The sequence below is a fragment of the Syngnathus floridae genome, chromosome 13, assembly GCF_059516105.1.
Source record: "Syngnathus floridae isolate MCC-2025c chromosome 13, RoL_Sflo_1.0, whole genome shotgun sequence".
Classification (NCBI taxonomy): domain Eukaryota; kingdom Metazoa; phylum Chordata; class Actinopteri; order Syngnathiformes; family Syngnathidae; genus Syngnathus; species Syngnathus floridae.
The window spans coordinates 14,317,319-14,343,628 of NC_142425.1; the positions used below are offsets into that span (position 1 = coordinate 14,317,319).

At 44.7% G+C, this 26,310-nt stretch overlaps 2 protein-coding genes across 4 annotated transcripts; one reads left to right on the forward strand and one right to left on the reverse strand.

Annotated features, from left to right (window-relative positions):
• Positions 1–276: 276 nt before the first annotated feature.
• Positions 277–4,447, forward strand: mpl (MPL proto-oncogene, thrombopoietin receptor). Of its 2 annotated transcripts, none has more exons than XM_088394490.1 (12): positions 277–508; positions 590–710; positions 847–1,058; positions 1,157–1,320; positions 1,545–1,686; positions 1,949–2,063; positions 2,164–2,333; positions 2,492–2,637; positions 3,079–3,238; positions 3,334–3,415; positions 3,481–3,568; positions 3,652–4,447. In XM_088394490.1, exons 1-12 carry the CDS (start codon positions 325–327, stop codon positions 4,096–4,098), a joined length of 2,031 nt encoding a protein of 676 aa, XP_088250616.1. In that variant the 5' UTR covers positions 277–324; the 3' UTR covers positions 4,099–4,447. The 2 variants fall into 2 exon arrangements, with proteins under 2 accessions (XP_088250616.1, XP_088250617.1); XM_088394491.1 differs by having other exon boundaries at positions 963–1,058.
• A 556-nt stretch (positions 4,448–5,003) lies between these two features.
• On the reverse strand, positions 5,004–25,630 carry ddah1 (dimethylarginine dimethylaminohydrolase 1). Of its 2 annotated transcripts, none has more exons than XM_088394496.1 (6): positions 25,114–25,625; positions 10,804–10,903; positions 9,816–9,889; positions 9,425–9,544; positions 7,004–7,147; positions 5,004–6,154 (listed from the first exon to the last, which is right to left on the reverse strand). In XM_088394496.1, the coding sequence occupies exons 1-6, from the start codon at positions 25,405–25,407 to the stop codon at positions 6,038–6,040; spliced, it is 849 nt and encodes a 282-aa protein (XP_088250622.1). In that variant the 5' UTR covers positions 25,408–25,625; the 3' UTR covers positions 5,004–6,037. The 2 variants fall into 2 exon arrangements, with proteins under 2 accessions (XP_088250622.1, XP_088250623.1); XM_088394497.1 differs by lacking the exon at positions 5,004–6,154 and adding an exon at positions 6,251–6,700 and having other exon boundaries at positions 25,114–25,630.
• Between the last annotated feature and the right edge of the window lie 680 nt (positions 25,631–26,310).

Below are 26,310 nucleotides of genomic sequence, written 5' to 3' on the forward strand. Positions count from 1 at the left end.
ACAAACGACTATGTCGGAAGCGTCTGTCAAAAATGGCCTTCCTGATGACTTCCGCTAAGAGCGCCGCTCGACAATAACAAGCAAACAAGGGATTTGCGTCTCGCCTGTGAAACACTAAAGTGCGAAACTAACATAGATCATGTTGACAAAGCTACACGTGTCTTTATTTACATTTGATTTGAGCAAAGCGGTACATTATCGTAAGGCATCAAGCAGCATCATGTTCAGCAGCACGCACTTCCTTGTCACATTAGATCGGCCCCCTGACCCCCACCCCCACCAGCAGCAGCAGCAGCACCCTCACTGAGTCCAAATACCCTTGACATGACAACAAACACACATATGCATTTGCGTGTTTTACGGTCGGGTGGCAGAGCATGCAAACGACCGCAATTCAACATGAAATTGAACAACAGCAGGAAGATACTCTTGAACATTTGGCCACAGGTGCTTTGTATGCTCTGGATTTGTTGCAAGTATGTGGCTGGCCGGAATCTTTCACAACATGGTAAGAAAGAATAGAAATCAGAAATTGTGAAAAATATTGCAACTATTGTTCCTGATTGCCTTTTATAATTTGGGGGGGCAGATATTTCCCTCTTGGAGGAGGAAGATGACCCAAAATGTTTCACAAGGACAGAAGAGGATTTCACCTGCTTCTTTCAGACGACCGACAATGGAACATTTGATCTGTTCTACAAAATTGGCCAGTATGTTCCATTTGTTGACCGATTCCGTGTTTTCAAAGAACTGCTGGAGTTGTGATCTACTGTAGATCTACACGGCAACTCGAATTTGACAATGCTATGATATAATGCAGCAATTGTGCATGTCATCACCATCAAGGTCTGAGGAGAAAAGATGTGAATTGTTGACCCAGAGAACAAAAGAAGGAATGTTGCTGCACATCTGCTCATTTCCTTATTTGGATGTTGTCTCATATGTGGATATCCACCTTCAAGTGGTGGAGCGCAACAACAACAACAACAACAACACCAACACCACCACCACCACCACCACCAGACTCTACAGTCGCATGGTCAGCGTAGAAGACCACAGTAAGAGCAACCGTTTCCTCCAGTGTACAGAGGCATGACTCCAATTTGAAGTCTTTGTGTAAACTGTTGCCTTTTCCCTCACTCTACTTTGTGCGTAGTTCTCTTGGATGCGCCCTTCAATGTAGCTTTACTCCATAATGGCAAACCTGGACAGCTGCAGCTTTCATGCCTCACAAATGTGCCCAAATACTGGGAGGACAAACTGCGCTATAGGATCCGATACACCTCCAAAAGACTTGGACAAAGGACTAAAGAGGTACTGGTAAGTATTTGGGGGGGGGGGAATCAACATTGAACTATACAAGTGTGAAATTACACAACCTTGTAAATGTGACGTTTCCCAAAGTGTTTGCTGCGGCAGTTCAAACTGCTGCTTACAACGAGATCCATTTGCATCAGAAATCCTCTTTCATTTGCCTTTGCTAGCTAACAGCCAATCAGAGTGATCAATTCCCAGTTCCTACTTTTGTTGATTTGCTCCCGCAGGGTATGGATGACTCAGTCATGTCTCTAGTACCGGGAGAAGAGGTCCGAGTCGAGATTGCGGTCAAGTGCGGCAACATTGAGAGTGCGGGACACTGGAGTCGCTGGTCACAGCCCGTGAGAGATGTGGTGCCGCAAAGTGCAGGTGTGTCCATACAATGACTCATTGAAATCAATTACAGACAGAAAATGACCATTGTTTGGCTCCATCACATTTCATTTCCCCCAAAGTGCCTGGATCCAGACGGGAACAAACCGTATCGAAGAACCTCAATCTTCTCAATTTTAACCTGGATGAAATCCATAGACTTCCTTAAAACATAGATGTGTCGCTACCGGTCGAGCAAGCCACAAGCAGAAGCCATGTTCTACAAAAATAAGCCTCTTCTCTTCTCTTCTCCCTCCAGATGACATTTCACTCAAGTGCCACACCTCTGATCTGCAAATGATTAGCTGCCAGTGGAACGGCAGCACATGCAGCCAAGCAAATGGTTGCAAGCTTTTCACAAAGATGCATCTCAGGTAGTCATTGCAATCCTACCATTCAGTCAAAAGACGCAGATGAAAAGCAGTCACGGATGCTCACTCTGCTTTTCTGACATGTGATGAAATAATGTTGCAGTGAGACTTTGGGCTGGACTGATTGGACACAATGTGTGCCTGACAAAAAGCTGACTGGGCAGTGCACTTTTCAGGGAGAGGAGTGGAAAAAAGTCAGAGTCAAAGTCAGCACTGCGGCATTTCCACTCAGCAGGACGTTTTACACCCAAGAGTTCACATTGAGAAACATCAGTGAGTCCATTGAAATTGGCATTTGATTGGATTGGATTGACCTGTACCATTAGCATGTTGTATCGAGATGTTCTGTTTTGGACTCTAAGTAGCACCAAGATGGCAAGAACACATTTCACTAGATCATGACAAGACTTTGTGTACCTTTTGGATTGGAGTCCAAACAGAGCCACCGGCTCATCTGACAGGGCTACTGGAGAAGGACAAGTTGTGCTTGAAGTGGGAAGCTCCTCTTATGACGACGCTCTCATCCCATTTGCAATACGAAGTTGGCTGCCAAATCAGAGAGAGCAAAGCATGGGTGGTAAGATGTCATGCTTTTTCAAAGCGAGCTGGGGTTCTTCACCTCAGCCGTTAACACGTTTTTCCCCCCCCCATCCATTTTCTATTGCCTTTCATTTCAATGTTGGTGGCTTTGAAAACGTGATGAAGATTTAAATAGCACTCACAGATATATGTACCTTAAAAGAGAAAATGAGATAGTTACCAATGAAACGTGGATGTTGAAGCCCTTTGAGACTGTTTGTGATTTAGGGCTATACAAATAAACTTGACTTGACTTGCTTTTCCCAGAATGATTGATGCAACCATGCCACACAGGGTGGAATTTTTGCTGTTGACACAGAAAATAATATGAAAGCTCTGCAGGGAAAAAAAGACAAATATAGATAGATAGTATCAATGTATGCAAGAGAGGCAGGCTTAAAATTGAATATGAAATGTGGATGACGAAATGTTTCTTCAGGTGATTTCCCCCAAGGGCCCAGCGACTGGTACATGTCTGGAGGTTCCCCCAAGGATCCAGTACAGAGTGAAGGTTCGAGCCAAACCTAACGGCTCCATTTACTCTGGTCAATGGAGCCAGTGGTCCCATGTTGTGAGTGGCAAAACTCCTGCTGATATTGGTAAGCTGCTGCACTACTCTTGCGTACGAAAAGAACTCCAATTGAGTTGTGACTTCAGACACCAATAACATCGTATCACGCGGTGACTTTTACAGAGACTTTGCTTCTGACTTGCATCCCGGCCACACTGCTGGTCACTGCTGTTCTCCTCATCTCTTTGGGTTTTACTTACGCCCGGTAAGATTGGACATTTTCCCATCCATTCTTGATATTCAGCCCTTAAGTCACCATGTCGTTCTTAGCAAGCTCAAGCAATGGTTTTGGCCGCCAGTTCCGAACCTTGACAAAGTCCTTCAAGGCTTTGTGAAGGAGATCAACTTGCAGAAATGGGTAATTAGGCAATTGACTTGAATATTCTCCTTTGTGGCACCGCATGCACTCTTCGGTCGTTTTTATACTCACTCGCACTGCAGGATCCTCCAGTTACCGCAAAGCAATACTTTGAAGAAGGGACTGCTTCCATAGTGGAGGTCATGTCTCAGGACGGGCTCTCGGGATCGGGTCAGGAATCGACGCAGCTTCTGTCGCCGTCGCAAGGCCGCCGCGCCGGAGACCGGGAAGAGGGAAACCCTAGAACAGAACTGAAATTGTTTCCAGACTATGTGACACTGAACAGAGAGTGTGTCACTATTTGTTCAAGCACAAACAAGTATGTCTGTGAGCAGCAGCCTGGGGAGATAAGAGGCCCAGGGGTGGAGGGAGAGCTTCTTCCAAAAACATCTCACTCTTTCTGTGTCCCTCACAACAACTTCCTAAACCATTCCTACTTGCCTCTTTCTGATCCTGCATTGGAAGTCCAGGACAAGGACACTGGCCTCAGGCCCCCAGAAAATGTCTATACTAACTTACCTTGCAGCTAAATTCCTGGCTATGCTGAATAAGCCACGCTTTGGCACGGTGGTTCGCATGGCTGTCTTCCAGTGCAGATGTCGTGGGTTCAATTCCAGCCCTTCTTGCTTGGAGTTTGCATGTTCTTCCCGTGCCTGCATGGGTTTGTTTCCTCCACAAAGGATCAGACAGTGGTCCTGCTGTGTGATAGGTGGCCCGCTATGCCTAAATCATGTGATTTTATAGCCACTAGAGGGAGCCCGCTGATTGCAAAACAACGGCTGAGTTTGCTAAATACTGTAACGCTCATGGAAAATTATAAAAAGTATTTAGAAAATTAAATAAATCTGAGATGAAAATAAACTTTTGTAAATAAACGTACCAATAGATGGTGGCTTGTGCTTTTGAAGTGACTCATTGCATAGAGTTTTATATTAAAGGCAAACAAAATAGTTTGAGAGTTTTGAATATCAATGTCCTATGTTTGTTATTTTATTAGTAGTATTAAATGATTACTATGAGTTGCCACTGGTGCTGTTTCATCGTTTGCATTGTTTAGTTTAACTATTAAAATGTGGACAAACGGTTGAAATATTCTTTTTTGTTTGTGCCCCATGCCAACTCTAACTTAAAGTTTACGTGGAATTGACCTTGCTTCCCCCCCATTAAAAGCTTCCCCATTGTGCATGCAGTAAATTAATTTGACTGACCCATTATTAATGCCAACTAGTGCTCCCCTGACACGTTTCTGCAGTTTGCATTTTATTGACGCTAGATGAGGCAGTAGATTTACTGTCAATTGGATACATTTCTTTAGGATTCATTTAGTGTCCTCAATATTAGTCGACGCTGACAAAGCAAACAAATAAAAAAAAAAAATAATAATAATAATATTACGTCAACTTCTCTACTACAGTAACAACAGGGAGCAAGTGTATTAATAGTTCAGAAAGATCAATTGAATGCTAACTTTATTATGTAAATTAGAAGGAAGAGTATTTTCACTTACTAAAATACCAATCCCATACTACTCTCAACCAAATGATCTGAGATTAACAGAGACAATCACAACAAAGAATCAGCAGATGGTTAACCCGTGCAGTAAATTCAGTTCGATGACTCACCATAGAAAAGAAAAGACAATCAAAAATGAAATGGCTATGACCTCATTGTGTACACCGATGGAAAGAAAGAGCAACAACAAAAAGCCTTTGATTTGAATCAGTAGGGAAAGAAAGGCCATTACAGTGAGGAGGTACGGAAGAGCAATTTCAGACCAAATAATTATCCAGGATCATAAAAGTTGATCCCCCACTGGGCAAACGCTTTCACAATTTGCAAATGACTTGTGCTGCTATGACGCTTTCATCCGGCCTTTTGCCAGCTGGTGCCTGGACAATGACTACTCGATGGAACCAGAATCACGTTGGGAACATAAAGCTGTCTGAGTCAACGGCACAGAGAGGAAGATGAAGCTGAAGACTTTTCGAGTTAGTGTTTACTGGCGTCGCAAGCCTTTCCTCTGAACAGAACAAACCAAATTCTTTCCATGCTTCATCACTGCCTGCTTGCCCATACGCAAGCAACACCTCCTGATGTCATTTCCTCAGCTCGGCTGGGCTCGGCTGGGCTCGGCTCACAGTCGTGCTGAGAGGCAGCGCGGAGCAAACGGGTCGGTCGGCCTTTAACGTACACATTGGCAAAAACATGGGTTGCAAACTGTCGTTTACTCGAGCAAAGTTATCTCAGTTCTCCCTAACTGGATTTGAACATGAAGAAAGACAATGACTAAAATAGTTGCACCTTAATTGAGGCTCGACTTCAACAACCTGAAACATATTCTGTTGGGTACTCTTTGATTCATCAATAAATTGAAAGGAAGGTTCATGTAAATCAAGAGAATGGATCTGCCCATATTCTTCTCAACACTACATCTGCTTATCCAGTGAGTTTCCCCAACAGAGACTGCGTTTAGTTGCCGGACTTCTTATTGATGAGCACGGAGCAGCATGTTAGCGCACCGTCCACTTTGACTTTCTCACTGTTGGACACGGGGAACAGCTTGTAGTCATTCAATTTGTCAAACACCTGTGGAGGGGAAAAAAGGATTCACAATATTTGGCCCCTGTCGGTCTTTTCATCTTCATCATTATTATGGTTATTATAACACCTTGGCTCATATCGGTTGGTACAAAAGCTCATTGTGGAACAGGTAAAGAACGGCTGCAGGATGGCGGTCCACCACTATGAATATTTTTGCTTGCCCCCTTTTACACCAGGATCCAGAGCAATTTCGGCTAGGTCTGAACTTTGTAAAAATGGACTATTCATTTCTTACTATGCCAGATGGTCTGTCTAGGCTTTGATACCAAAGCTGAAAGAATGCGATAGAAAAATAGATTTCATGCTCAAGACAAATCCCGTCAGTTTATCTTCGGGGAGGAAAACTGACTCTCCGCCACGGCTCTCAATCCAAATACGCACATTTTTCGGAATTCTTCCTTCTAAAAATAGCTGGCACAGCTGGGCTTTTAACCACTGAGTACATTTTGAGGTCCAAGTTCTTTACATGCAGACTGCAGGCTACTGGATTCAATTTCAGCAGATTCTTTTTTGTAATGACAACCGCAGCGCCTAAAAGAACAAAACAAAACAAAAATAGCCAAACACCAACGAAATAACGCAAATTAATTCTTGCGGAAAAGGGAAGTCATCTTGTGTATGATTCCATTTTGAGAATATTTACAGCTAGCCCAAAACAAATATCGCTGGAATTGGGACAAAAGCCGCTAGTTAGTTGGCTCGAGCTCCAATAATTAGAATCGTTGCATGTCTCGGTATTGGTATTGTAGTGGTGACTCACATCCCTTGAGTGGATCATTCATTTCAAGAAAAGCAAAAGTGTCTCCTGGTAATAATGATTGAGCAAAATATTACCTTGACACTTTCTGGATATTCCTCTGCTGTACAATGCAGAAGCACCTGTCCTTTATCGGGCAGGTTCATGTAGATGCAGTTGGCGGCCAGGTCGTCGGGCACCGTCAGCTTGTCGTAACGATGATCGCTCATTTGTTGCATGATCTGCGGCCGACACACACACACACACAAACAGGAGATTAACACAGAGAAATCAGAGTCCACCCCAATTGTGGAGCAGGCGGGCGAGTCGGGGCCTCGACCTCCGCTGTCCTGTCCCTTCCCCAATACGCCCCATTCAAATGATTCTGTAGAAGCTTGCTAATGAGCCTCATCATTTGAATCAGGACAGGAAACTTTGAAATCAGCTAGGAGCCCAGCATAGACAGACACAGGCCTGAATTCTAGGTCAGCATCACAGTGGTCTGCAAAAGCACTCTGAGGTCTGTGGGGGGAAAGATGAGGGTACTTAATAGCAAACGGAGGAGCAGACATTCTTCTTCAGCAGATGTCATATTATTTATGTAATCCAACGGTGCTGAAGGTGGGCTGGGAGGAGCACAAGTCAAGATGAGATGACTCCCATGATGCTGGGAGGAAGTGGAACTGAGGCAATTGATCGGAGGGAAAGCAGGTGTCTCATTTTGAACAGCAGAATGTGTGTGTGTGTGTTAGGATTTGTCTGACTCTTTCCTAATGATCAAAGCAAAGAAGTGTGACTCATGGCTGCATTTCTACAAATGTGGCCACACACCAAGAGCTTGTGTGTTGTTTTTTGAAACATCCCACTGCCAAGAAACATGAACAACATCCGCGTGTGTTTATGATATGTACATACGTACATAGTAGTGAAGTTGAGCCTTGTACCTGTTCTTGTGCTGATATTGACTCAAAGCCATGGGTTGACTGAGCTCTTTACAACTACAAGTTAGGGATCATTAAAGAGTGACATTGAAAAGGAGTTCCAGTGGAAGGATGGACAAGTAGTAACTACAGTTTTGGTGAGGCTCGGTGTGCAGGGAATGAAACTAAAGGTGATGTCATATCCTCAGACAGACTCCCAGGTAGCTCACTTGGGGGTAGGGAGGGGTAGGGAGGGGTAGGGAGGGGTAGGGAGGGGTAGGGAGGGGTAGGGAGGGGTAGGGAGGGGTAGGGAGGGGTGGCTGCGGCTGCAACTGCAGCAGCAACAGCAGCAGCAGCAGCAGCAGCAGCAGCAGCAGCAGCGCGAAACGAAAACAATCTTCATGTGCGTGACCGCCCAAGCCGCCTCTCACACACAGGGGGATTAGATGGGAGGCCAAATGTTGACCACAGTCTTACTGCAGCACATCTTTTGCTTCACATTTCACTTTATATACGTACAGTATATCTTCTTTTGCCTTTTAGTCCGGAGGCACAACTCGAGTTGAGACCTTCACTGAGGAATCCACACTATAAACAACCTCCAGGGGAACCCCAAACATCATCCATTGGTGACCTCATGACTGAGCAAGGGGTAAACTCAAATGAGAGAGCGAGAGAGAGAGAGAGAGAGGGTGCTGCAATCTCTTTTGGTATTTAGGGGAATGACTTCATGGTGGTGAAAGGGAAGGACGGAAGATGAAGTCCATCTGTGCATTCTTATTGGGAAAGCTAAACACATGCTTATAAAAATATTTACACCAGTGTAAAACAACGCAGTAGATATATATGAGCTCATCTTACTACAGTGAGTTTCATGATTAAACCACAAGACACCGATTTGAAAAATGATTCCTCATCCAAAGATAAAAGAACGCCAGCCTGATTGTCCTAACCCAACAGACTATTCCAACGTGTTGGAACTTTTGTTTTCGTGCGATGTATACCCAATAGTGTTTCAGGATGATCAATAAAGAGGTGTAAAACAGAAACTGCCAGAATGATGATTTTGTCATACCGTCACAGTCTTTGTATCTTAAATAAGGGTGAGGCTCCAAAGAATATTCGTGGGAAACCGCACCACCCACTCCAATTCCAAGGAATTCAGTGTGAATCAGTAGACTACCAACGATCACGTGATTCACATGAATCAGCCAAGGCAGATCGGATCTTAGTTTACAGCAATTTGTCACCTGTCTATAGAGGAAATAATAACATCCCATCCGTCATTCCTTCCACTTCATCTGCGGTGTTCGCATTGCTTCATTTTTCTTTTCCTGCGGTAGCATTCAAGCTCTTGAATTGGACCTTAGCTATGTCGGATTTGCGGGAGCATTCACAAGGTTTGCTACTAAATGATGAGTGTGAATGTCCATTCAGTCAAGAGGAAAAGAAGACATTCCAGCAAGGTTGAGCCAAGAGGCGGCTATCAAAGAATCCCAAAAGAAACAACGTCTGCTGTGCCAGTTGAAAGACAATCATTCGATTCTTCCCATGACCATCACGGTGAGATGACGTCATCTCCATCACCACATTGCATACTTTGAGGGTTTTCTGAGCAGGTTCGCTGGAGCCGATGACAATGAGGCCCGGTCCCCCCATGCTGCAGAGGCTCTTCAGGTGGAGCTTTTCCATCACGGGCACAGTGGACACGGCATAATCCTACAAACGGAAAGAGGAACCGTTGGATTTTCATTTCTGCCATTCTTTTCGCGTGTTCAAGTTCCCCTACATAAATCGGAACTTTGGCAGATAGTTTACTTTTGACATTGTAACAATGTGATCAAAGTCCGCTCATTTCCTTTATAAAGGCTGCTGCATTTATGAGGAACATTCTTTGCTTTTGTGGGATGAGCAGCAACGTTGCACTGTGCCAATGACAAACATTGCTTTAAGAATTTGCTCACTTAGGTACTACATGACTTGATCTCACCTTAAAGGCATCAGCGAGGATCTCGGCTCCTCTTTGATTGGTCCGTTTGGAAAGGCCAACAAAGAACTCTCGACCTGCAGAGACGAACAGAAAATGATCAGGAAGGCTAGAAAAAACAAAACATGACTTTGACCCAGTGCACACAGCAAATTCCACAAAGGCATACTTGTGTTTTGTGTGGAACAACTCGACCTCAAGGCCATCAAACACCTCCGGGATGATCCAAAGCAGAGAGCGTCATCCAAGACTTCACCGTCAACCTCAGAAATACTTTTGTGGACAAAAGCGGTAGGAAGCCTAGGTGCAAATGGCCAACCAGCTTCATATCGTCTGCCATTTTTCATTTCTGTGGCTATAATGGCATTGGGACAATCATTTACTGCAAATGACATCTCCCAAATAGAATCTGAACAGCAAACACACCAAAAGGGTGCTTGGAACTCCAATTGCGGTCAGCAGAGAAAAACGCGGCCGACACGGCAGAGGACAATGCCTGGCATTCGGTTCTGAATGTTCATTTATCCTGCTGACGCTTGATTTGTTCTTAGCTGGGGCCATGCCAATGAAGCTCTTGGAAGCATGCCACGTGTTGTCGAGAAATCAAATCAAGTCCGTTAAGTGGGCTTGCTTGGTAGTGCTCAAGATACTATTGACCCACATTTTAACTGCTGAACTGAGAGAAAATCCAATATAGCAGAATACGCTTGCTTCATCAGTGCAACTAAAGGTTGACATCTAATCTAATCTAATCTAATCCACGCTGATCCCATTTGACGATGCGGCCTGCTACGTCATGTTTTCACTGCAGATTACGTTGGGAGGGACTTTTGCTTCGTGTGCCGAGGCACAGGGTCACCGTGGTGACGTCCCGCTGTGGAATGTCTCTGAGAAGAGGAGAAGAGAAGAGACTCCAAACATCAGAGCCACCACCGTCTGTTGGCAAACGGAGCCCGATGGCTGATAGGATTGGCAAGAATATGGTATTTACCTGTGAAGAGAACATCTCCTCCATCCAATGTAGCATTCTCATCAGTCATTTCCACAATGTTCAGATTGAGATCCTTCAGGGCACCTTTCATGGCCTCTGTCTGGATAAACAAGGACACAAAGCAAAATACATAGAAATGAGCTAGTGCTATCAACAACTACGAAATGGAAGCGTGATCTGTAAAACACTCCTTGTTATCTTCAGAGAGAATGGTATACAGTTTAGCCAACAACAGGATGAAGAAAATAATTCCCAAGCTCTTGCTGGATTACTTAACAGCATGTCGCTTCCTGTGAGGCCAGATGCTATGAAACAAATTCTTTTTTTGCAATGACATCATTGTAGCGAGCCATGAAATGAAGTCATTTTCTAAGTAGGATTGAAAAGTGTCGAGTCCAGATAAAACAACATCAAATGGATTCGCCTGCCCTACGGCTGGCTCCTGGTCACCCGTTTTCTTTCTCTTCAGCATTTGAAGGAAAAGCCATGGACATTATGGTATACGTATTTTCAAATGCATTCCTGAGACGGAGAACGCGAAAAGTCACTTTAGCCATTTGCCCTCTATGTGAACTCTGAGCTTCTGCAGGTCTTTGTTTGGCTGCTCCATGGCTGATTTGCTGGCCCACCCAAGTGTGATTTGACTGTCCTGATTCGGGGTCCTGCAGGAGTAGTTTCCAAGGCCAGCCATGTTAGTGAGAGAGAGCATCAGTGTTTCCACAAGCCCTATCTCATTATGACCTCAGCCTGTTCATTGTGCTTCTTGGCTAACACAATGCTTCTGCTTCCACTTATTTATGCAAGGCTAAAGCATGAGGTCAGACAGGTAGAGTGCCATGCACTTTCCAAATCACCATACCGAAGCACAAGTGAATGTGCACATGTTTCCACCTAATTACAAAATCATACATTTTAGGAAGGAAAGCCATCGCAACACTTGCTCTCCCGTTCATTTCCTGCTTTCTGGTGAACAGGTGATCCATATTTTCCTCGACAAAAGCATTGAAATAAAACGGCATTAGGAGCGCACCAAAAGAGTGGCTCCCTTTCACATACGCTCCCAGGCCAGGCCAGGCCAGGCCAGAAAGGCCAGGCCAGGCCAGGCCAGAAAGGCCAGGCCAGGCATTCCGTGCATTTGGTCGGGAACAACAGCACTCCCAAGATGTCAGACATTTTTTTCTGCAGCAGGTTTGCAGTCGAGTCTTTGTGTAGGCTTTCATGAAAGTGATCATATTGTAACGCTACCTTAGTGATTGAAAATGTGATTTGGAGGGCCAGAAAACTGCCCCCTGTTCATGATTGTGTCGTCCTACTCGAAATTGAATGGAGAACAGGCCGAGTTCACATGTTTTGCCCAGTTTAAGAATGGAGAGAAAAAGTACCCCGTCAAATTTGCAATGCCAACCAGTGGCATGCAAAACAGACCCTGGATGGCATGCCCTTGCCTAATTCCAAAAAATCCTGGGTAGATGTAGGAGCATACCTGCGGTTAACCAAGCCACGACACGCTCCCATCAGCCAGCGTCCCCACCTTTCTGAACAGCATTACATAAATGTTGAAAAGTAGGTCAATCCCAAGCCATGCACAGGACCCTGGCACCGTAGCCACCACAGCCACCACAGCCACCACAGCCACCACAGCCACCACAGCCACCACAGCCACCACAGCCACCACAACCATTTGGCAGCCTGCCTCCAGTAAAGGAGCTACGTGTTTAGGATGAAGGTGATAGGGAGAGGGAGCTGAAGCAACATTGCCATAGGTGTGTACAGCGTCACTACCGATCGATTCAAGCTCGCTGTGGAAAAGAAAAAGGCTGCTGTTGCTGGCCCATCTGCCAGGGAGGCTTTTTCGAAGCACGTATGCTCATGTTAGAGGACGAAATGAATGGAAAGTGCCTGAATGCCTGACAACTGTCACAAGACGTTATTTTCCCCATAAGCGCTCAGGCTTTCCGAACGCTGCGGTTAACCAATGCTTATTAGCCTTACAGAATCAAAACTTGGCCCCCTCCTGGCATGTCCCAGAGACGATTCAATTGAGACTATGAAAAGGAATTCCCGTTGTGTTAGTTTTACATCTGCCAGTTGAGGCCTTTCAAAAGCAAAGCAAAAAGACCCAAAGCTCCCACATAATATTAAAGTGCTTTCTTTCAACATTGCTCAAGTCCACTGTGGCTGTGTGCGTGTGCTGCAGGAGAGGAGGGAATGTCTAAGCAAACATACTCATGGTTGGAAAAATGGCATCTGGGAGCATGACCTACCACGTGCAAAGGAAAAAATGTCTCTTGATGTGTTCACAATTCCCGAAAGGAAGGACGGCATTTGAGCAACAGGCAGAGATGCCGTGTCAAGATTGAAGCTCAACTTGAAGGCTTCCTTCTTTCCCCTTTTCATCCCTTTCCTCCCACACAGGGATTCCCTTTGGTGTGTGTTGCTCGAAGAAAGAGCAGCCTAATATGTTGTGAAGAGAGACAGGAACTCCAGTCAAGTCAGACAATGGTGACCTCACTGCATACGAGAGGCGCTGGCGACCAAACTAACTTGTTGCATGCATATGCGGTACAAGTACACCTTCCAAAGCATCATGTGCCAAGATTGAAGAAAAGCTCTTGATGCCTTTTCATATCTTGCTCCGGAGGTCGAATCCCTTTGCTTTATTCAGAGAACTAAAAACAGCCTGGACCCTGAAGTGCGTTCCACACAAAAACTGAAGCCATCATAGCGCATGGTTCCGCCCACCTTTTTAAAAGAATGTGATGGATGGATGGATGGATGGATGGATGGGTCCCAAAGTGGAAAAAAAAGCACGAGGGTTTGCCTGGCAAAGATGAGACTAACGGCCTATTATGAGGGATTTCCCAAAACAGCCCTGTAATGTGAGCTGAAACGCAAGGGTCTCAAGTGGAAAACCAAGAAAAGGACTATATGTTCTCATCTTGAAAGGGGGGAAAGAAGGAAAAAAAGAAAAACAATGGGCCAAAAGATTTCCCAAATATTGGCAATGATGGTCTTTTCTGCACAGTTGTTTTCCATCATTGCATGAAGCTAGCAGTCAAATGCTAACCAGCCGGAGCGGAGCAGATCAGCTCATCGGCCTGCCTGCCTGCCTGCCTGACTGACCGCGGTGGTGGCTGAGAATTGCAAACTCCCTTCCAGGCAAAGATGATACACAAGGACTAATTAACAGCTCAGTCTGAAGTCTCGCAGCAGTAGCAGTAAGATGAAAATGTTACAGAAGACACGAAGGATCTTTGAACCGAAGGTGAGCAGGACAGACGAGTTACTTGTCTCTAAAGGTCACCATCCTGCCTTGACCATTTTCTTCCACGAACCAAACTGTGAATGTGACTGTGCACGCGCACGCTTGCTGTCATTTCCACTAGCTGCTGTTCTTCACGACATTAAATCCTATTGAGAGTTGGGCTGAATTCAGGCACATGTCATGACTCCACTCAAAAGAAGTCAATTAGCAGAATCGAGTCCGCAAGTCGAGAATTCGCTGCTCGTTAAAAGCGGACACCATCTATTTTCCTTCAACTTATGATAAGTTTACCAGTCGTTAGGCCTTTCCAACTTTTGTCTTTGAAGCTCCGAACGTAAGCCATATGCGCGTCTGCCACGGCCTCTCGCACCGTGCACGGCTGTGGAGCGGGCCCACAAGGCCACGGAACACCCCTGAGCTTCGCCTCAATAACATTAGCACCGCTGCAGCGAAACCAGACAGACTGTAATGGAAACAGCCCACTTTCCAGACACTTGAGGGAATAGCAAACATCTCTGCCTGATCCCCATAAAAGACACAAGAACTAAAGACTACTAACTCTGGTCTCCCACCCACTCAGTTAGTCTGGACAAGCAACCCAAGGTCTGGGCTTTCAAAAAGAATGGGCTGGCTGGGCTGGCTTCCAAAGTGATTTGAAAAGATGAAAGTCTTGTTTTGGATTCCATCACATTGTCCTTGATTATTTTTCAAGCGGCCTTTCACTGAGCATGATTCGCTTTCTTTGGTCGTTGACTGACTGAGTGACCTTAAGTAAGGACCTTGTAAGGAATGTTGCCATAATTAAACACACTTGTGTAACTGTCAGGAGTGGGGAATGAGCACTGTGAAAGGGTGCTGATTGGCCTGTCCCTTTTTAATCCCGCCCGCTTGTTTACACTCTGCAAACTACACACAGAACCTGATTACATAAGCAGAGATCTTTCCAAATATGAAGGAATTTAGGATATATGAAACTTGCATGGATCATTTTTTGTCTGAACTTCTACATTCCAATTTGTCAATAGGTTGCCCGTTTGTGGGAAAAGGAAAATGCTCGTCAAAAGTGGCCAATCGGTGCAATTAGGCTTGTTTCGATTTGACAAAATGCGGACGTTGCTGAGGGGAAAAAAAATACATATCTTTTCTGAAGCGCTCAGGTAGTTTGAGCTAGTTGCATGCACCGATTGACATTTTGGAGCGTGTGCTTGATTTGTGATGTCATTCCCCTCAGATGGCTATTTCAAACAAAGTGGAGTCATCACCTTGAATACACGTACGTACGTAAATGGGCAAGGGTTAGATAAGGATAGAGTGGGTACTGAGTAATAGTCCTACATTTGGCAGCAAAGAAAACAATCTGTTGTGGCTTGTCCCAAAACGACATCCCAGCAAGGCAGCACAAGCCACCTTTCACTCCAGCTCTCATTCCAACCTCGCTCTTTTCAATCTGATAACATACTACGTATAGTGATGCTCAAAGCTCTTAAAGCTCATCATTCCGAACATTCTCAGGATTCTGCATGGTGTGACTTCATGGGTAGGAAAATATCCCCCGGCGTTGTTGCCTTTGCTTTAACATGGAAACTTAAGCTTGCAAAGAATGAATGACTATGTGCAAACTTGACTGCGGCTGCTGTACTTGCTTGCGAGTGAAAACAACAAGTTTCCTATGCGAGAATGTTTTCACTCCACTGCGCAGATGGCTCCAGCGTGCAAATTCCAGATTCAAGTGTGAGGGAATATACGTATGTATGCTTGGTGACCGTGTCACCTGAGTCAAATGTTTTTACGTATGTACACGCTCACACATTCTGCACCTAGTCCAAACAGATTCAAACTTCCGGCACAACGAACTTGATAACCCCAAGAATTGAAAGAAAGATGCAACTCCGCCCATTTGATGCATTTTCATCATGCCGCAACGAGAATGACCCCAAACACGGCCAAAGCGACAAATAAGTTAGGTAAAGAAGTGAAAGGTTTTTCAGACATACGTACGTATAGAGCAAATCAAACGCGAAAAGACAAAACCCTCTTGAAGATACGTAAGAGGATGGTATATCAATGGAAAAGGATTTCATTCCGCTATAAAAATAAAGGAACTGGCCTCACTGTTCCCATACAACAGGTGCTATTGAGACCAGTGTCTATTTATCATGATGATTAACACTGATCTTCTTTACACCCACATACTGTACCATACATTGAATTTGTCATTGTCAAGAGATTGAAAGAAAGAAAAAGTAGGTTGAGAATATTGGAGCTGGCTGGCTGGCTGGCTGGCATAAATGCCAATGCGTGTCACAGTCGTCAGCATGGAAAGCAATTATATGGCTCTTTGCTTGACGGAATGTTCTTAGCGATCCATTACGTTTGGTAATCAAGCACTTTCCGTAGGCGTGTGTGTGTGTGTGTGTTTATTGTGGGAGAATTGGCAATGTATGCCTCTCACTCCGCGGAGCACATCATTGCTGGCCGGTGATAAAAAGAGGAGATTGTGATTCCCGGGAGTGCTCATTTCTGCAGGGCTTCACTGAATGACCGAGGGTGGACACCGTTAACGACATAGCGAGGAGCTCAACACGGGCTTATCAAACGACAAGGTTCAAATGATTAGCTATGGGATTGGACGTATTTTCAGCAATGCACAAAGGTTTACCCTAATACCAAGAAATTGAAAAGAATGACAGTGCCAAACTATTTCCCCAAACCAAGGTGGAAAAACATGTAAGCGCAGATGGCTGCCCTTTTTTCTTTCTTTTTTTTTTTACTGAAGGCAAGGATCCATTCCATCAGCGTGAAAGTTATAAAAACAAAGCGGAGGATGCATAACTGATGTTTTCCCCAGTCGCGAATAAAAGTTTGAATTTGAAACTCGCTCCGATCAATGAGTTCTGTGCATTTGTGCATATTGTGAAGTAGCAAGTTTGGAGCTTCTGTGAATATTTTGCAGAGGTGGTGAGACTTGGCCATGGTGGAGAGATGGCAAGATCAGAGGTGGATCAGGAAAGCTAAAGTCATATTAAAAGAAAGCTTCTCATTCCATTCCACTGCTCCATGCCAGAAAGACAAACACACAGTGAAGCTCCTCTCCCGGTGGTAGGTCTGGTCTGGAACATTTTTCTCATTCTTGTTGCCTCTGCACTGTGCTCGTGCTGTATACACACCTTTGCTTTTGATGACACTCTAAAAACAAAGCAAAAACTGTCGCCTCTATGTCCGCCGCTTCGTTTACACTCAAGTCAAGACGATACGATCCTTATTGATGTTTGCCACATCTTCCATTTGTCACTAAATCCTCTTGTGCTAATGGGAGATGAATTACGTGTTGAAGATGAGCAAGGAATAATCAGCGACATATATAAAGGATGACAAAGCTTTGCTCCAACTTAACGGACAGAGCGCATTGCCAGCTCCATCTTCTTGCTATAAGCTGCGGAAATCAAGACCAAATGTTGTCTTGCGCAAAGTCACCCTGGAGGAAAAAGGTCTGACTTGAGAGATCATTGCAAAAGCTTTCCAAATCCCTTCCAATTTGTTATGATTTCTGGCCCAATCTATTCAGGAGTTTTCCCAAAGATGTCTGTCGGTGGTTCCTTTGTTATCATCCTCTGATGTCATCCACTCAATCGGAGAGGATTACACACATTCCCCAGGGGCTGGCCAAAGGAAAAATGTACATTGACAAAGTACGGCAAGGATGACAGGTCATTTGGCTTCACGTTCATCTCCTTAGTCTTACAAAAAAAAAGAATCAACACCCAGCTGTTCCATTTTCAATGCTCAACCATGTGTTTTCGCACATCCCCCCAAAAAAATGAAACGCATGAGACAGCAGGATAGAATTAATGTGATGGTGGTGGGGCGTAAACGTCAAATGCCCATCACTGGAGGAAAAATCCATTCAATGTTTGTCTTCCATCGGCCATTGCCAAATGGGAGAATTACAGTTGGACCACCGCAATGTTTACGGATCATCAAGACGGTAGAAATGTGTTTTCAAGCTGGAAATAATATAAAAGATGAAAATATTAAGGTTGGTTCATTCTGTACTGTCATTGCTTTAAACATAAAAATAATCATCAGCAAAAACAAAACACACACACAGATTGTCAACACTATTAGTCATTGCTTAAAAAATGACATCGACTATGGTGAAAAGAAAAAACAATAAGGGCATCAATGGAGACCGAGCCAAAGATCCATCGACCGATAGGGCTGTGCATAGTAACTATTTTTCCAAATGGTGTCAAACAAAACAAACTGAAGGGGACATTTTTTGAAATCAACCTTAAATATGATCATATAAAAGCAGACATGCGGTCAGAGGATCGGAATGTGAAATGGGAATGTCTCACAGGCTCCCGGTGTGTGTACGTGTGTGTGTGTGTCTTAGCTTAGACACAGGGCAGGTGTGCTACAAACCATGGAAGAATCCCTGTTCATGCGCTGCCAGCCGACCTATTCTTACGGCTTCATTCGCAGCCAAAGACAACCACAGCCTGGTAGCAGTGAACAACCATCAATCATTGTGTGCCCTGAGAATCAACACACACGCACACGCACACGCACACATCAGCAGCAGTGTGTATTTCTGGAGGTCAATCTTATTTTTCCAAGCATGTTTCTGTCATTATCATTCCTGAAGTGGCTCATGTTTGAAGTCAGACAGCCCTACAAGAGCACAGCGAGTGAGTGTGATGGCTATGAAAAGATGATGGCCAAAGCAGGTGCTAGGACTGAAACCACAAGCATGAAAAGTGGGGAGCAACAAAAAAGGAAGCTTAGGTTGTTGGTTTTTTTTTTTCCCCCCCAAGCCTGGTTTTCTGACGAGACCCCCACTCTCTTTGATTAGTTTCCACGTCCACTTCCTCTCGTTGTCTGATCGCTCAGTTCATCCATCTGTAGACTTGTTTACGTCTAGTCTAGACCAGAACGGACAAACGTGGGCGGGTTTTTTGTTTTCTTTTTACAGAGAGCGTACATGCATCCAAATGTGGCTGACATCAAGGATCTCGTTCAGACACACTTTGAAAGCGACGAGATAGAAAAAAACGAAAATCGATTGGATTGATGGATAGAAAGATTAGCTGAATAGATGGACTGAGAGATATTTTGCAGCAATTATCCACAATCATTTCAAGAGGTAAACAAACGATAGCCAACATTGTATTTGGAAAGATTGGGGCACGTTTTTGACATTTTCAAATGGTCATTCCCACATCGCAAGCTTCAGAAAATCACATCCATCCATTTCCAACAGCGCTTATCCTGTTCAGGATAGAAAATCAACACACACACACTCTGAAGTGAACCAACTCGGTTGAAATAAGATCTTATCCACTCAGCTCTGACTGCTTCATATTACATCAATGACTAAGCAAGGATGTCCCTTCTAGAAAGTAGGATGTCATTTGTAGAAACAATGGGATAAAAGACAGCGGAAGGTAACCAAAGTAGGGCAGAGCCTGAGTAAGCAGGAGAGCAATGACGTCAGAGGACAAATACCAATGTGATGATTTGATTTGGATGACATCTCTCACAAAAGCATGCCAGAGTTGACTTCAAAAATACCAGCTAGTAGTTTGTGTTTGTGTCTTTGGGTGATTCAGAGGAAAGGCAGACAATTTATTTGAGGACTACGGAATGCTTGAATAAGCACCCCCCCCCCCACACACACACACAAGCACCCCCACACACACACACACACCCACCCACCCCCCTTCATGACATTTTGTAAACCACATTTTGATCTAAAAGCACATTGTTGTAATAATATCTCGTCTTGAGGATTCATCTTCAACCTCCCAGAAACTCTCAATGTATGACACATGGAAGATATTCAAGCTTAATTCTCATTGACTTGGTCTTTTTTGTGCTCATTGAAAACTTGCTCTTCATAGATCCAAAACGATGGTCCGTATCCACCCTTGGCAACATGTCCAGGTCAAGAACAAACGGGAAATTGGCTTTGACAGAATGACAAGCGTCTCCGCTTATTAGCGTTTACCATCAACTTATCTAATTGCTCGGAGCAGCGGGAGCTTCCAGCAGCAGGCTTCCGGGAAAATTGGAAAGTGTGGAAAAGGCGCACACACACACTCGCATGCAAGCACAATTTAGTACTCATTCTTACTGCGCTTACTATTAGCTGATACTTCAGTTTTCCTCTCAGTAGATGGTTTCTTGCTGAAGCAGGTGCAACCATTCTGCCCATCAGCAGACATTCATCAATGGATTCAAATGCCTTATGATAGATAATAAGATTACTATACTATGTAATTTGTCTCCTCTACTGTATGTTTGATACGCTTCCGTGTTAATTAGTGCTGGCGGAGATGTGAGATAAGGCAGCCAATAGGCTGAAACATCATTAGAAAGAGCAGAAACAATAAGACAGAAGAAAAAGTCCATTTTGGGTTTCACCAACATTTCCATTCAAATCAAACTAAGATTCGCTAAAAGCCGAGACCTGAACGTTTGTGTCTTACATAAGTGACTGACTATTTATTCACTACTGATGAATCATTTTATTACTCAGCACTCATTCTTGCTGGCTCTGTGGAAGCTCGGTGGATGAGCACGTCGAATAAATAGTGAAGAAAGAGAAGGCGTGAGAACAGACTACGAGCGGACATCGCACCACACTGTGATGGCTGAAGGCAGACAGAGGAGGCAACACAGTCAGTCGCTCGCTCGCTCGCTCGCACACACCACCTCGACCAACCTTCATACCTGCCGTCCTACCAGCTGGAGTCAATTCCAGCAGTCTTGGGGCAGCAGCAGGTGGGCGGGCGAGCTACACCCGGAACCGGTCGCCAGCCAATCACAGGGCGCACAGAGACAAACAACCATTCAGACGTACAATTACAGCAAAGGAGCCCACCCATGCAGGAACATGCAGACGCCACACAGGAAGGCCGGAGTCAGAATCCAACCCTGCACCTATGAACCGTGAGGCAGGCGGACGGGCAGGCTAAGCACCGGTGCTTATATATACGTAAAAGGAGGGGGAACAAAATTCCAGCTCTGTATGTTCTAAGCGCATTGTTGAATTCTGGTGTCACACACATGGACAAATAAGACGTAGGTGCAAAAGAGTCAGAAGCCTCAATCCTCCTCCTCCTCCTCCTCCTGCTGCTGAGAACATTGTGGCATCGACTTGTCAAATACTGGCTCCTGACGCACACAAGTGGAAAGTAAAGTCTCACCTCTAACGTCTGAGAATGAATGAATGAACGAATGAATGAATCCGTACACAGTCTGTAGCCGTCTTTAAACGACGTACATTTGCGCATTTAGCCAAAAGCAGACAACACTACTATTTCTATAAACATGACAGACGTTACTTGACCCAGTGATGCGTTCTAAGGACTGCAGCCTACGGCCTTCAGCCATCTTTGCAAATGTGTGTTTAGCAATATGAATGAAGTAACAAAAGTGGCTTGACTCTGTTAGGTAAGAAGAGTGCACATTTAAATGTGTCAAACTTCAAACGTAGGTGTGCCACAATATTAAAACTATGATGTTAGAAAATGTCAAGGTCATAAAACAACATATTTGTAAAGTAAACTTTGGGCTGTCAGGTGACCTTGAGCAGTTTGTTAATAAGAACTCTGACTTGCAACTGTCAAATTGTGGAAAAAACAACTATCAGATGGCATGTAGGTCACAATGGAGACTCCTTTTTATGGAATAAAAATGTGGCCTTTGAACAGGGTTAGTTACGTAGATGTGCTGCAAGACAACACAACAGTCAATGGATCGTGTTCAAACTTGAAAGTTAGGCCACTCCTTGTGATCTATTTCCAAATTAAAAAGTGCTTGCAATTGCAGGTGTAATTAGCCTCACCTACAGGAAAGCTCCATCATATTTCATCATTTGGCTGAGGGGGTATGAGCTCATTGGAAAGAACGCCATTTACGGGCACACAGCAATCATTTGGAAAAGTAACACGTCCGACCGAGAGAGCGAGCGAGCGCCACATGGGAAAAGCACCGGCGCGTCAGCTTCAGAATAAGAGGAAGTTATTGTCGGCAGGCTTCCGCAAAGTGTCAAGTACTGACACGTTTCATCTGTCCACATTTCGGGGGCATTTTGAGGACATTTTGAGGCAGCTCGGGATCTGAGAATAAAGAAAAAGAATCTGAACCAATGGACCTGCTTGAAATTGAGAGATTGAGTTTCATTTTGAATTTAGTGCCAGCAAGCGGAAGATCAAAGGGCAGTGGAATTGCCAAAGACATTTTTTCCGCCATCAATTGAGGTGAGCGTTATTGCAAAAGCTGCTAGAAACATTGAGGGCATTCCAATTGGTATTGGCATGTCACAACAGCATCACAATAAACAAATCTTGATGGATGACGAACCCTATTGATTGGAGATGACATGCCCTTCCATAGAAGTGAACTTATTTGATCACATTGTCAGTTGAAGGGGTCCTAAGTTCGAATGCATTCCTCCTAAAGAAAGTGAAGGCTTTTTCTCTGCCCTCTCTGAGCAAAATGGGAGTCGTTTTTTCCTCCCCTCCCAACATCACCATGAATGGTCACTTCCTGTGGTCTGACATACCAAAAGCAGACATTCACACACCCCCGGTGACGGCCGTCGAGTACGTCATCTTGCCAGACTGAGAGGAGTTTCTCTTTGCATGCATCTAGCAGCTGCCCTGCAGCCTGCTGCTGCATCTTCTGAGGTGACGGAAGGAGAAGCCCGCCGATATGGGAAGGGGGTTGTCTGGCTTGCTAACTTTGCAGACTTGCCACATGCCGATCGAGGCCAGAATGTTCACGAAGTCATAGCTGTACAGTACGAGTTAGTTTGTCAAACCATTTGATTTGAAAGGCGCTGTATAAATCCAATTGTTTGTTGTTGTTCTTTTTAAGATACAACGTAGCAGGGCTAACCTTTTTCTTACTAACCTTTCAAGTCAACATTTCAGTCTTAGTGACAGGATGGGAATTTACAGTCACTATCAGTCATTATTTTTCTTTGCTAAACACAACAGTAGGGATTCATAGATGTCAACATTCTCGAGCTTCATGTCATGATTTGCTATCGTTGAACTCGACATGACTGCCAGTAAGAAACAATTCCTGTTTCTCAAGACCAATTTACAATTTGCTTTGTCTTGAAATGTAAATTGGAGTGCATATTAAAAAGTCAAGTGCAACGAATGCAGCGCAGCGCTTATAGTGGGAAGCGTTCGTTCCGTCACTGCGCATTCACACGTTGATGTCAAATCTCCCTGAAGGAAAACAGGTTCATGCTATGAAGCAAGTCATACGAGTGGCAAGGATGGCTCGGAATTGAAATCTGCAGGCTGTCTCGTCAAAACAAGGTGTGCTGCACTATGCCATTAGTGGGGGGGGGGACTGGCTGCAAAACCAGAAAGCTCTTCTCATGGGACTGAACTAAAACATGTCATCTACAAAAACATCAACTAAATATTGGGTCTGTAGGGTGTCATTTTCCATCGTGTCTGCACACCTTACAATGTAAGGACTCAAGGACGTTTTAGCAAACATTTTACAGCAACAATTGGATAGAAGAGGGAATAAAAGCAGCCACTTATTCTCTAAAGCAGGTCCAAACTTGGCTTTTAAATTGGACTGCCAAGTCAGTCCTGATAACTCCAGCTTCTTCCACCTTAGGAAGCAGCTTATGGTAAAGGCCTTCTCTCCTCAACAGCACTTTGAAACAGTAGCTGCAGCTACTTGCTTCATATAAATACAGTTGTATCGTAAAACTCTGTACATATACATGTATATATACACGTCTGCTGTGTCTATCCCCCGTGTCCCAGCCTGTAACTAAATCTGACTGATTGATCGAGTGAATAATCAATGTTGGCCATCGACAATGTTGTAGTGTACAGTGCAGAAAAACTTGAACCAATGACAAGCGTATCCCCTCAATGGCAGGAACATTGAGGGAACTGAAGACATCAATGTCCTTATCATGTATACTACAAATCAGAGACAAAGCAACAGGACAGGGAACCTTGGCAATTGAGGAATAGCTCACATTGGCCTATTTGATATGACATGCTTTTGGAAAGCACTTGGCTATCTATGGTGAAAGCGCAATACAACTAAAGATGACACATAATAACAATTTATGTATAACGGTTGATTTGTAACCTAAGTACGTCAATAGCCATTTTCCTCTTTAGTCTCTTGGACTGTGGAACTAGTGATGCCCCGATCAATATTTGGACTGTTGAAACCATTGATGTCCCGATCAATCATTTTGGACTTTTGATCAGAGTTTTTTAGGGCGTGCTCTTTCCACTACCTGCCATTTCTTTCTTTCCAACAAGTTCTTTTTTAATGAGGCTTTCCCCCTAAAAAGGTCATTTGATTCATTCACCTACGCTACCTTTGACTTGATGACTTTTTCCATTTCTGCCCATTTGAATGTGCATAAAAATGCACCTTGCACAAGGTGCTGCAAAAAGATGTGAATTGAATGCGGTGTGATGAGGCAACGTTTTTTCACGGCTGTAGCCTCGGGCCCGGCCGGGGCCCCTCGGAGCCATTGTGCCGAATAAAGTGACCCTGATTTGAATTGACAGCCACTTTCACAGAAGCCGACCAACCGTTTTCCCCATTGTCTCTGTTTTCTCCACGCTCAGAAAGGCACTCACACACTTTGTGCAAGCATGAAGTCCAGCACAGCAGCAGCAGCAGTAGCAACAACAAAAACAATGCACAACTGAAGACAATCCTCATCAGCAACAGTCATTTGGGCTATTGCACATCATTGAGCCCAAATGTTGCATCAAATTGAAGCAAAATACAGATGGGCATGCGTGCATTGCGGGATGCCTTTTTGCACTTCAATCAAATGTTTGGAGCAAGAGACACAGTCTATGCACAAAAAGCTACATTCCAATTGATGATTACGTGCAGCGACAGTTCTCGATCCAATGAAGTCAAGGTGCATGCCCACGTTCTCATCCAATGTTATTGGCGCGGATGCAAAGCTTAGTATGTTGCCATGCACTTTGCCTAGACACCCACCCACCGAGCGACCCACCTACCTCTCTCCTCCTGCTCTCTGCACCCGGTCTGGTGATGAGCGCCGTGTCCCCGCACACCACGGCTGCATCTTCCACGAACACGCAGTCCGGCAGCGTCTCCTCCGCGGGCAGTTGCACTACCTCGAGCCCAAGCGTGGTCCTCAAGATGTGCACGTAAGCATCATGCTCCCTTTGCGCCTTGGATAAATCCACCTCAGCCTGGCAGGTCCGGAGCGATTCTTTGGCCAGAGACGTGGGGATTCCCCGTACGATCGCGTGGGTGTAACAACCAAAACCTGCCATTAAACCGGCCATGTTTCCCTTTCACTTGACGCGCTCAACTAAAGGGGGGTGGCTGGGTTTGGGGTGGGGTGAGGAGCAATCAAAGCTTGCACAGACCAATCACTGAGCACCGTCACGCAACGGAGCCCGGATCACTGATTGATCACCACGTTGGCCTTAATTCTTAATTGACAGCCCGACGGCATGCAGCTTCATTGAGTGTCAGTGAGCCAGCCGCGCTCACGCCTCCAGGCGCGGCGCGGCGCGGCGACGCGCAACAAGCGAGCATCACGTGTGAGAGAACGAGGCGTTGAGTCCAGCAAGTGACAGCTGCTTCCACGGCTCCAGCTTCCAACAGCACTGCACCTGAAAATAGCCTCGAATAAGCAGTATTCCGTTTCGCCAAGCCAGCCTTAGTTTCTTGTAAAAACTCATGCATGCAAATGACATCCAGATATCGATTACATGGCTCAGCAATAATCATAATAACTGTCACATCACACATTTGAAAACAGTTTAAGTTGCTGTTCATGCAATTGGCCTGCTACCATAATGAATCGGATCTTTTAGATGATTTGTTTAACCTTTAGGCCAACTCCAGTTCGGGAGATGTAGCGGTGCTTCTTTTTAATGGGTTTGGTTAGTATGTGTACTTCTTAATCACAGGGTGCGTGTGAGGGCTTTTGCCTGAAAAGATCCAACAGTCATTTGATCTTATGACCAAACAATGCAACTAACAATAATATGTACAGTATGGGCATGTTGGAAGAAAAGAGTTTTTTTTTTTATTCCCACTTGTATCATCTGAGGCAGGTTTTGGGCTGGCTCAGTGAAGCAAGCGGTCTGCATCCACGGAATGTTTCTTCAGAAGCACATTCTTCCACTGCAGGACCTTGGTTTGTCTTTTCTTCTTCCAGGTTCCCTCAATTATCTCCA